At 45.9% G+C, this 13,047-nt stretch overlaps 1 protein-coding gene across 1 annotated transcript in view; it reads right to left on the reverse strand.

Annotated features, from left to right (window-relative positions):
- PCCA (propionyl-CoA carboxylase subunit alpha) overlaps positions 1 to 13,047 on the reverse strand; it is a 2,575,253-nt gene that overhangs the window by 2,450,762 nt on the left and 111,444 nt on the right. Inside the window, exon 2 of the mRNA XM_086934374.1 lies at positions 5,849 to 5,923. Within this exon, the coding sequence (XP_086790500.1) occupies positions 5,849 to 5,923 (75 nt within the window). The remainder of the gene's footprint in view (positions 1 to 5,848; positions 5,924 to 13,047) is intronic.

Below are 13,047 nucleotides of genomic sequence, written 5' to 3' on the forward strand. Positions count from 1 at the left end.
CGCCACGGAGCCCGAGATTCGTCCCGTGGCTGCCATTTCGTTGAAGAGGGGCACCAAAATGTCACAAAGTTCCGATGCAAATGATTTATAGGAACAACGCCGTGTAGTCATCGGGTCCCGGTGCCTTGTGGAGCTTCAGATCCCCGATAGCATCCAACACCTCTGATCTGGAGATGGGGGCAGCAAGATGTTCATTTCACTCCTTCGAAAAGCGATCCTGAGCCACTTGATCTAGGGAGTCACCCCTATATAGTACCTCATAAAAACGGCCAAAGATATTGGCCTTGTCCACATCTTTGTGGTGTAACGACCCAGTGGGGTCCAGGATGCCTCCAATATAATCTCTCCCTCTTGTCCCGTAGTTGACGAGCCAAGTGCTTGCCTATTTTATTCCCCTGTGAGTAAGAAATACGCCGAAGCCGAAGGAGGGTAAACTCTGCGCGGTTGTTATAATGGGCCTTCAATTTGCCCTGTACAGCAGTCAGTGGTCTAAGGGTCAATCTAGACGGATTGGTTTTGCGGGCTGGTTCTAAAACAGTCAGCTCCGCTTCTAGATCTTCCCGCTCCTTCCTCCTCAACCTATTGAGGTTGGCGGTGAGACTGAGGCAGGTGCCCCGCAGGGAGGCCTTACACGCATCCCAAGTGTTAAAGAGGGAAGTGTCCGAAGCCGGGTTGAGGGCCAGGAAGTCCCCTATCGCTTTTCGCAGTTCCTTACAGGAGGTGTCATCCCGAACAAGGGCCGGCGGGAAATACCATTTCCTCGTCCCATCTCCTCCAGTCGGCCAGTGGAGCCCCAGCAGGCTATGATCAGACACCGAAAGAGGGAAAACGCTAGAATCCCGGACATTTCCCCTGAGGGCCTGGCTTACAAAGATATGATCGAGTCGGGAATAGGTATGATGGACATGAGAATAGAATGTGTAGTCTCGTGTTTGTGGATGCAGGAATCGCCAGCTGTCAATCAAACCAAGGTCACCAACCATACTCTGAGTGTCCGAAGAAAAAACCCCAGTGCCCGCTCTCTGAGCTCGAGAACTGTCCAAGTCCTTGTCCCATATCATGTTGAAATCCCCCATAAGAATCACATGCCCCTCAACAAAATCCCCCGCTCTGTCCAACAGATCGCGGAGAAAAGCATTCTGCCCCGAGTTGGGGACACACACCACCACAAATGTACAGATTGTGCCATGAAGTACCCCCTTGAACATCAGCCAACGCCCCTCCTTGTCACAGCTGATCCCCATAGGTTGGAAGTGTAGGGACGCTCGGAACATAAGTGCCACCCCTCTATGTTTAGTAGCTGCAGAAGATCTATAAATGAGCGGGAAATGCCTATCACGCAATCGAAGCTCATCTTTACGCGCCAAGTGGGTCTCTTGGAGCCCCACAATATCTAAGTGGTGATCGGAGATATATTTCCAAATTTTTTGGAGCTTCTGGGGTGAGTTGAGGCCCTTCACATTCCAAGTCCCAACACTAATCGGCATGGGAATTAATCAGAACCCACCCCTGCATGTACGTCCCGACAACCTGCCTACACTCCCATCCCCCCAAAGGCAGCCAAGCAAACCCCCAAGCAGCACCAGGACTTCACTGAACACCGTACTCCTCCCAGATCCCGGAAACTCAGGCTCAGCGACAGCTCCCACCCAGTTAGCAAACCCTCCCAGGGGCCCGACAAACAAGATCACAATCAACGCAAATGAAGAAAGACCGAAGCATACCACACAATCATTCCAGACGCCACCACCTAGCAGCCCAACTCCCCCCCAGTCTCCCACAACCCCCCGCCCCAAAATGTCCTCCCCCCCCAAGACCAAAACTAAACCCAAAAGCAAACAAATGTACTTAGCAGTCCCAGTGGATGGTAGTTCGTAAAAATCCTCCTGGGTTGGGGCCGGGGGACCATAGTTGGAACCCCAAGAGACCACGGACCGGGGTGTCTTCTCCCAAAGTACAATCAAACCCACAGTACCTGAAGTCATGCGCCCCTCCGGCACCTACCGGCTGGCGGCTGAAAGATCAAGCAGCTCCTGAGCTTTGCTGGGAGGACGCCAAAGTCGCCGAAGCCACCGAGGCCACCGCATCTCCCCTCTCCAGCAAGCTAGCCGAACGGTCAGGCCGTCTGGTGTCCAAATCCGGGCCTACCCTCTGCCATGAGGAGGAGCGCCTGTGCCTCCGCGACGGCGAGCCGCCTGCTTCCTGCGAGGGGGTCACGTCGTCCAAACCCAGGAGATCCTTCGCCACTTGGAGAGAGCGAATCTGCGCTAGTCTGTTCTCCCACCGAAAGATGATGCGGAACGGATGGCCCCACGAGTAGGAAATGCCGCATGCCCGAAGGAAGGCAGTCACTGGATGGAACTCCCGCCTTTTCTGGAGGGTCGAAGCTGCCAGGTCTTGGTAGAGCTGCGGCCGGTGTTCCCGAAATTGCAGGGAAGTGATGGTCCGTGCCTTCCGTAAAATGCGTTCTTTTAGTTGGAAATCATGAACACAAACTAGTATGTCCGGAGGCGGCCCCCCTCTCCTCGGAAGATCAACTCTATGCACCCTGTCCATTCTGATTTCCTGGACGTCATCGTCGCCCAACACCTGCAGGAAAAGGGCCTGGACATAACCCCGCAGATCCCCTGCTTCTCCGTCCCACGGTACCGCGCGGATGTGGATGTTGTTCCTGCGGGAACTGTTCTCCAGGTCTTCCGTGTGAGATTGGAGGTCCAGGTTTTGCTCCGTGAGCCGAATGATGTCTTGTTGTAACTGGTGGACATCGTTCGCCATACTTAAATCGTGATCCTCCAGGGTAGCCACCCTCTCCCCAATACCATCAACATCTCTCCGCACCTCACGGAGGTCCGATGCAAGTTGGGCGCGTAGTTCCGAAATGTCTTCCTTAATGGAGGCAAAGAGCTCCGTCATAAAGGCCTTAGTCGCTGGGGCCTCATCATCCGAATTCTTGGGTGCCGCGCTGGTCTAGGGGACGCCGGTTGCTGAGTAGATTTCGCCGCACCATCTTTCCCAGGCTTCCCCATGTTGCGGGATGCGTTTGACATCGTGGCACTTCTCATGGGATGCGACTTCCCCCTAGCTCCAGGTGGCGATTCCGGGACCCCAATAATCCGCCACCTCCCGTCGACGCCTAATGCAGGTGCACCACACATGCCGCGCTATCAATTCCCATGCGGTAGCTCTCTCAGGGTGGGCCCAACGCCGCTCCGCGAACCTTCACCTGCAGTCACAGCGGGAGAGCGCGGCAGTCCCCATGTGAGGCCCCCCTAGGTGCCAGGCGGCCACAGGTGTCGCGGCAGGCCAAGTTAGGGGCGGTGGGGAAGAGTCCATGCAGTCACCCAATCCGCTCTCAGACCTCGGTTGAAAGCGCCAGCTCCTCCACTCCAGTAGGCCTCGCTCCAGCGTGGTCTCCCCACAATCTCCAATTCCGTACTGGTCCCCCAGCAATCGGCGAGGCCTAAAATCGGTAGATTCCTCCTGTCAACACTCCGCGACCGCCTCCGGCACTCTTCTTAGCAGCGCAGTAAGATCAGGCCCAGTAGCAACGCAAGGCCGGGGATCACAGGCCTGCGGATCTCTAAAAGCCCCGGAGTCCAGGTCGGCCGTCGCCGGGACCGTACTCCTTGCCAAGTCTCTCCTCACCACACCGGGGGAGGAAGCCTCTCGGCGCAGCGGCTTTGCCGGAGCGGTCAGTAGAGAGCGGGAGGGGGGCAGGGCAAGATGCCGACACTCAGCCAGATCACCCCGCCGGAGGACACGCGGCGGTCTCGGTCCCCGATTCCAACGCCGTCTCACTCCTCCAATCCCTTGCCAGCAGACTCGGTAGGCAACAAAGCTGGGGCCGCGGGTGTCGACGCCACCTCCGTCCTGCCTCAGAGTCCTCGCTTGGTAGCCGCGTCAGGGATCAGGAAGTCCAGCCCCTCCAACACGCTAGGCCGGGGATTTCAGGGCCGCGTGGCGTCGCCGCTCCAGAGACCTCGTTCCGACCCCCAAAGGTCCCGTGTGTGGCACCGGAGCTGGCCTCCCACTTCAGGGAGCCGAATCACTCCAAGTGGGACCGTAAAGCATGCCGCTAAACGTGCTAAACAAGGCTAAGCTGGGCTCGGCGCCGGAGGGACTCGAAACGACGTCTTACTCCGCCGCCATCTTGGCCACGCCCCGCACGCTCTCCTTTTAAGGAGCTAAAGTGAGGGCCTCTCTGACTTCTTCTTCGGAAAAATCCAAACCATCCACGATCAGTTCCCGGCTGAGAGTCCTTATAATCAAAGAGCAGCATCTTGTTCCTATTCCATCCCACTACTGTCCAGTTTTGTCCCCATTACCTTAGAGGAATCAGCAGCAGAACTCGCAAGTTGTAAGTCTGGCTATCCTCTAGATCTCTGTCCACTGGCCATCCTCAATCTGGCTGCATGGTGGTTAACCCAATCATGAACAGACAGCTAAATGAATCCTTGGCACTGGTGCCTTCTTGCTGAAAACAAGCTTTGCTGCTTCTCCTGCTTAAGACGCCATCAACTCCTTTTAGCCTTTCAGGAAAAACTGCCCAGGTCATTGAGCTCCTTTAAACTCTGCTTCTAATCAGTGGTGGAATGGATGAATACAAGCTGTTTAAAGCTGAACTCAGATAAGAATGAGATCATTTTCTTTGGCCTCAAGTGCACCCCTGAAACCTGCCTTTGGATGCTGTTGGAATTGGGTTACTCTCCCTTCCGACACCTGTGGTAAAAAACCTCGGGGTAAAATTTGACTCAGGCCTTACTTTCGAGCCCTAAATCAAGGCGTTATCCATCACCTGCTTCTTCACTCTTGGGTCTCTGAGAAGGATGCTGCATCTCGGTGGAGTTTCGGAAGACAGTTGTCCACGCCTTGATTACCTCCAGGCAAGATTAACCCAACAGCTTGTATCAGGGTTCCCGCCCTTTCTGATACAGCATCTCCAAATCATTCAGAACATGACTGCCCAGCTAATTTTCAAGATGTCCACTCGAGTAGCAGAGTCAGGAGAACTATGTCATCTACAAGTACTTCTAGTGAAAAAATGGTCCAGTTCAAAGCACTCATCCTTGCCTTTAGGACCTACAACCACAAGGCTCTTCTCTACCTTAGGCGCTGCATCAAGCCGACGTCCAGGAGAGCTCTTTGAGATGCAACAATCTGAAACTCTTCCAACTCCCTCATATTAACAAAACTAGAAGAGGAGGTAGATCATTCACTTTCCTGGCAACTAAGTGTGGAATGTGATCCCACTTGCTTTAGAAAGCAGCCCGTCTGAAGCCACTTTTAGAAAAAGCTTAAAAACCTTACTCTTCAATTCCTGCATAAACGTCAGTTAGCATCTCTTCCATTTGGTTTCCTGTGGGTGTTTCATCCACTAACGCTGGGACACTTGGAGGCATCTGTGCGCTAAACAAATGTATTGTATTACATGACTGATTATATGAAAACTTGGTTTAATTTTAAGTATGTTCCATCCTTGACTCAACGGCACTCAAGTTGTAAAAACCAGCATTTCTTGAGCAACAAAGGATAGAAATGAAAAAACACATAAGCAGTTATATTTTAGTAGCAAAGAGCACCGGAATTAATTTGTGAAAGGGAATGGGCAACAAGATGGAAACATGAAGATTCTGAAAATGCCAACCAAACCAGGGTATAACGGTCACCAAAAGGTGACGGATGAATAACTTGTCAATAGACTAGTCTCATTAGCAGAGCTTGCATAGTCATCAGAAAGGGCTATTGAGACTAGGGCAAGGAGAGCGCGCTCATGCACTCACTGAAAGCTGTAAAGGTTTAGTATGACTTTTAAATGAGTTGCACACAAAGCATCTGGAAACCAACCAACCTTTTCACTTGGATCATGTGCAGAATACAGAGTACGGGATGATATGATGCACCATCTTGATCGAAGAGCCCCCATCTACAAAGAAACACAGAAATGGCATCAACATCCTCCAAACTGGCAATGAACAGAGAAAAAACAATATGCATTTCCCGGACTACCTCTAGTTTTGGTTCTCCTCCGTTCCTAAAATTACAGCAAAGTGCACACCCTAAGACACAAGCAGGAGACTGACATGCAAAATCAAAAGGGAGTGAATAGTAAATAGTAGGGTTGAAACTCCACCTCTCCAGTTCCAGCTCTGGAGGTAGCCATCACAGGCTTGGATACATTTTTGAAACAGCACTACATGTCACCAAAGTCACTTCCAAAGCACTTGGATCAGCCTGCCATACAGAATTGGTACAAGAGTGCCAACAGGGCAGACTTGGAGAGAAAGGAGCCAAATGACTGCTGTAATGTAATAAGTAATGTAAATAATTTTTCTAAAGCGCTCCATTATCTATAAAAAGTGTACTGCCACTAACATTAACAAAGACCATGTATGAGCAGCTTAGCCTAAAGAGAACAGATTCCGGTTTTCAAACCTTTTCAGAAAGGCAAGAGCGGGGTGTTTTTTATGAAATGGCCACATTAAGCCCAAGGCTGGAGTGAGCAGTTTCTCAAGGAGATGAAATCAGGTTAATGGTAGGCAATGTTTAGATATTGCTTAACAAAAATAACAGTTAATTTACCAAGCAATATATTTATTTCCATATTTTTAAGGTGAGAACAGCACAAATACCTTACAATCCCCCCAAAGTGTGTTAGAAATAATACAAGCCAAAAAGCATAGTACAGAATGATCCAGACAAAACACACACATGAGAGACGTCGGGCCAGAAAAGATTCAGATAGAGTTTTAGGCCAACTCTTGCATGGGGAGTGAGAGAAAATGTATGACAAGGAAAAAACTTTACTTTAGATATAAGGCTGCGAGAAATGCAATATAAAGTCTTGGCCTACAAGTATAGGACACTGGAGAGGATAGGAAAAAGCAACACCCACAGAGGTGATTAATGTTGGAAAGGATGTGGGAACTCTACTTCATCTACTAAAGCACTGCCCCAAATTGGGCAGTACTGGGAAGAAGTGCTGGGTGAACTCAATAGAGTGTTTGAAGTCTGTATCCCCAGAGGGGCGGTGGTGGGTGGGGGTAGGTTGCTTATAAAAAGTGTAACGACTTGTACTTGTTTGAGCTCCTCAACGTCTGGGTGGTTGCAGGTGATGGTGTGTGTTTAATCACAAATAAAACATAATTAAAAATAAAACCTCAAGCTCTCCATTGACGTCCACAACACAGAGATGAACATTAAGGAGCTGACAGATAGTGAAGGGATTCAAACCTGGTATAAGTGGAGGGGCAGTGGAGAAGTCAAGAGGGACTGGCTGTTTCTTTGCAATATCTTAAAGAGTTCAGGGGTGCTCTTGTAAACAACCTCTTGAAACTGGATGGACTGGAGGAACAATTCCGAGAGGTGCTCAATCAAGGGTCCTTTGGGTTCACTCTGACTCCATTTAACTCCACTGCATGCTGCTATGGAAAAGTTGCTTAGGAATCTTCTGTGTGATTTGTGGGAAGGTGCAGGGATAAACAGAGACTGTTGCTTCTTACCTGACTTGACATTGTTTCAATGCAATGAGGTTCACAACTGGATCCGCGAGTGGAGAGAGCGTAATGGTAATTTTATATTCCACAGACTTCAGGGACCTAATCCATTGAGGCAATACAGAGCGTGCAACATGAGGGAACATCTTTGCAGCTCTAAGGTGACTTGCACCCAGACACATTACTAGAAAGAGGGATTTCTTAGTAATCAAAAAGGAATTTAAATCCCAACCCATGGGATCAAATCCACCATCAAATAGAACAAAGGGTAGTTCACAGTAATGAGATATTAGTTGTTACTCAGGAGTAGGCTGCTAAAGCACTTGTAGAGGACATTACAAAAAGGACCTGTGACATAATGAGCATCATTATCCCTGATTGGTTTATTTTCTACTTTGTGGTTCACTGGGACTTATGACCCTGTGAACCATGATGAGTGTGGCTATTCCGCGCCTTGCCAAATGGTAGTACTATTACCTATTAATATTCCTTTCTCTTAGGTTTATCGGGCCGATGTGGCTTTGCCTTTATGGGCTTTTCACTTTGAAGAGTTAGCAAATTTAAAAAAAAAGGTTTTGTATTTATGTCCTAACAGCAAATTTAAAAGAAACGGTTTTGTATTTATGTCCTTACAGCTTTTTTTTAAGTATGTGGATACATACTCGATATACAAGGCCCTGGAGGATGGTTCTCTAGTCATTGTTATTTGTTTTCAACATTTTGGAATATATTATCTTTATATGTTAAGAATGACACTGATTTGGTGATAAAACTATGTCACAGTTATGTCCCTATAAGTCTACTCTTTAGAATAGAGGAACACTTAGCCCATATACAGTTTTGAAATTAACTGATTATTTCTGTGGGGTTACACTGCTATATTGGTATTTATGTAGAACCGTTTGTTGAATAGGTAAAGTTCCCACTTGTGTGTTTAAATATCTTACTACGATGTACAGAGAATAGTATCATAAAGAATAATTGGTGCAGAATACGAGCCAAGGGATATTTTAATGTTAATATGTTGGAAGTTACGGCCGGTAGAATATGCTTCTTTACATTAAAACTATGGCTGTCTAAACTTCGAGATACCAATAAGCAATGGAGAGTGAAGGGGCTAATTGAAAAGATCTAATAGATTGGAAGTAGTCAACTTTTCGTATTCTCTCAATATGGCGCCGCCGTAGTTGATGAGAAAGTGGTCCTTTGTTGTTTTCTACGACTAATGACGTGGCGGACCGATCGCCGCAATTCCGCGCATCCACAGATCCACCATGGGAGGAAGATCCTTCTCCTACTTAGCGGCCAAAACCTGTAATTCCCTCCCCACTCACCTCCACCTTACACAGAACCACCTCTCCTTCAGAAAGCAGCTAAAAACCTGGCTTTTGGATAAGTAATTCACCTTCCCTCCCTCAAGCGCCTTGAGACCCTCTGGGTGAGTAGTGCGCTATATAAATTCTTGAACTTAAACTTAGGTAAACAAAAGAAAAATATGGTCTTAACCATATGGGAGATAGTAGTCCTCTGTCTGTCTCTGGTCAAACCCAGGTGTCAGTGATCATGGTGCACACAACTTAGGCAAACAATTATCTGCTCGCTATAAAAAGCGAACCTCTGAGAACTGCTCCCAACTCGAAAGAGACGTGCGTGGAACTTTGACGGACGGGGATGCCAATTAATTTAGGTAAGCGTTGTACAGGCACATTTAACAGGATGTGGGAGGTGTAAATGTGCAAGTCAGTCAGAGGACAGGAGGTACGAAATGAAACTATGCTAATCTCCAATTTAGAGCCAAAGTGTTTGTAAGGGATGACACAAGAAGGTGTCCAGGGAGACTTTATTTTGTAATAGTGGTGTTCATCTCTCTCTCCATTTTGATAGTATAAGCGTAAAGAGGAGTCTCCCGGTTTGTTCTGTAACTTGTGCCGTCAGGTGTTTTACTCTGAGATCCCCGCCGCGCCACTTTCACACACGCCGGTTGGGGCAGCAGTCTGTTTCTGAAATTAGATTGATACTTAAATAAGAACCATGACCATAAGAAGCTTATTTCTGCATCTGTCTGATATGTACCTGGGTATTAAAATGTAAATTGAAGGTAGCGTCAAATCACACTATGTACGATTTAGGCCCTCTGTTTTTTTTCAGCAGAGCTTCTTTCTTGAAGATAGATATCCTTACGAGATTATCTTAACTATCCCGGAAACTTTGATGAGATGCATTCCGAAGACAGACTGATCACTATCATCTAGTTCTACAGATACTTCTCAGGTATACAAGATTGCAATGAAATTCGGTTTTTCTTCTAATCATCTTATTTTGTCAAATTAGTTGCATCATGTCTTTTTACAATGTAGGACAGCCCACAATACGTAAGAATAAAAGAGAGAGAGACACACACTTGTGCAATCAAGATAATAAGCGGTGCTCCGAGACAGGACACTCGAAGCTTAAAGGCAGATGGTGACAAATGAAAATAGTAATGGAAATAGAAGGTTAATTCGATTCCTTTTTGTCTGGTGGATATGAAGTTTATATTGCTTGAACTGGAATCATGAGGGATCTTGTACTCCGTGCATCTTAGGAATCTCTGAGGTAATATAGGCAGATAGATCATAATTTGTAGACTCCATTGGTAGTAAAGGGATAACAGTATTTTTTTATTTCTTTTTTCTTATGTTGTCATAAAAGAATTCTGCGGGACAAATAACTACTATTTTTGAAGATGGCCTTGAATGTTGAGCTGCGATAAGCTACAACAACGGTTTAAGTGGAGTAAGTATCTACTAGGGTTGTTTCCAAGCAATAGTGAGTTCATTTGTCAGGTATGACTAGATTAAATAGGACCTAAAAGTCTCTGCGAAAGGCATTATAGATTACATCATTGCCCCGAGTAAGTGGGGGCAATTATGTACATATTGAAAGAGATTAAGAAAGAATAGGTGTACTAATGTGAGCTAAATGCACCCATCTTGGCTATAAGGTGGCACGGGTGTTTGTGTAATCTGTGTTAATAAATTTTGCTCCATCCAACCAATGTCCTATTTGTTATTTTCCATGGGCATAAACATTTATTGTGGGTTTCTTTATATATATTCTTACAGGAAGAACCAGGGTGTAGAGAACATTCTTCGAAAATCTGTCGGGTCCTGGAGAAGATGGCTCTCACTGCTATCTATTGCCACCGAAACGCGTCGATTAAGTCTATATGAAATCCTACATTTTGTAGTGACCCGGTTTGTGGGCATTAGACAAGAACCAACGAAACGTGTTAACTTGCACAGATATTTTGTGGTATGAATGTGTGTGAAGTATGTATGTGTGGTTTGATTGTTGTTTGATCTCTACCTGGTCTCACATAGATTATTCAATGAATTTGTGAATTATTTTTCATGCCGCTAAATTGTGTATAGAAGGAATAACTTTTTTGTACTTTTGTAATGATAACAATGTTTAAAAGATATACCAAAGAAAAAAATAATTTAAATAACAAATAAAAAAAGAGAATGGAAATAAGAAACATGTAAATTTGTGCTTTGTTATGCCCATGTTAGAATTTAGGAGGCTAAAACCCTTAAAGAAATAGAGAGGTCACGAGGGAGTTTGTGTTTATAGTTGTTATATCAAATCTCTTTCCCCTCTTCTCCCTGACTTGCAAATTAGTACCTTAGAGTATTTATGTCTCACATCATACATGGAATTTGGATTGTTGTTTTCTGCTGTGTTCTATAAGAAATATACTATATAATAAAAATGATTTAAACTTTAAAAAGTTGTCACTTTGGTGGTCACTGCTAAGAAAAGGAGACTACAACCTAAAGGAAGTATAATTATTAGTTGGCTGGATAATACAAATGGCGACCAAGAGGTGTATAAGAGACAGTTCTCAGAAAAGTGTAGGAATGGGAGGCTAAAAGCATCAGTATCAGATGAAATAAGGGATGGCAGGAAAAACAAGAATACAAACACACAGTACTGTATGAGAATTACGAAAAGAAGAGGGCAAGTTTTGAAGTGAACCACAGTATTAACGTTGGCCGGACAAAAAGGCATCAAAACCCCACTTTGTAGAAGAAAAAAAAAATCACAGATTTAAATGGCTATATGCTTCATCGAAGTACCATGCATTGCCTCAGACGACACAATCTGATCCTGCCATATGCTCAGGAAGGCTGCAATTATTATTAATCGATATTGAAAAGGCATTGAGACTGACATTTACTGCACAGAGTGTTGCACCGCTTGAACTTTGGACCCTGCTTTGGGCAACTTGTAGAAACCTTGTATGCGTCCCCTTTGCCTCAGGTACGTTTCAATGATTCCCCTTCAGGCCCATTCTCAATTGAGTTAGATACTCAAAAGGGTTGCCCGCTCTCACATCTGTTAGCCATGGAATCCCTTACCGAATGGATGAGGACTGATGCATAGCTTCAAGGGTTTCAGTGTCAAGGCGATGGGGAAGATAGTGTCCATATGCTTCTATTGAAACAACTCAATCCCACGTATAACTGACACTCTCCGTATGTACAGAGATGCTTCTGGGCTAAGGGCAATCTGGCAAAAACCAGCCCATGATTCAAGTGTATTGCCCTCTTTGATAGCTTCTACTCAAATACAGGTATCGGGAGACCATTTCAACTGGGTATGGAAATTTCGAGTAGACAGATAGCCAACTGGGAGCTAAACATCGCCCTCTTTATCACAAAACTGAAATCAGATTTTAAGGCGTCTTCCAATTATGGGCCGAAGTGTGATACTTTAAATTATCTCTCTGCTCCACTTTCTGTATGTTTTGCAAAACTACCGGCATGTTTTGCAAAACTACCGGCATGTTTTGCAAAACTACCGGCATGTTTTGCAAAACTACCGGCATGTACTCCACCCTCCCCACTGACCATTTTTGGGAATTTGAAGTCTGATCATCAGATTCTTGTGGGGAAATAAGATGCCCTGCATTTCGGTCGCTAAGGAATTTATACAAAGCTGGCTTAGGTTGGGCAGATAGAATATTGAACTACTGGCCTTCAATTCTTAACCCGGAACAGTTGGTTATTTGGAGACAGACTGGATTCTGCATTTTGGTTGAAAATTTCCAAACTTAACCTATTCATTCTTAGATGGTACACCACTTCCTCATGCCTTACCACAGATATCTAAAATACCGATCTTATCCTGTCATGATGCATTGCGTCACATTAAAAGGCATGCAAATTTAACTACAATGACCCCATTATGGAGGGGAACATAGCTTGAACACGCTGGGCAAATACAGGGGTTCCAAGCTTGGGATTTAATAGGAATCTAGTATTTGGGGGAGGTGTGTTCCCAGACACATATTCAGTCCTATGAGGAGTTTGTGACAGAATGTGAGCTGCACAAAACTCAATCCTTCAGATGTTTACATCTCCGACATGCTGTAGACCGCTGCCAACCTCGATTGGAAGAGCTGCCTGACTTTAGTCCCATAGAGAGCAAGTTTGTTGCAGAACCCTTGAGAGAGAAAGGTATCTTTTAATTGCACAGCACATTAATAACTAACTCCCCCAGGCCCCCT

This window comes from Lissotriton vulgaris, chromosome 8, assembly GCF_964263255.1.
Source record: "Lissotriton vulgaris chromosome 8, aLisVul1.2, whole genome shotgun sequence".
NCBI lineage: Eukaryota > Metazoa > Chordata > Amphibia > Caudata > Salamandridae > Lissotriton > Lissotriton vulgaris.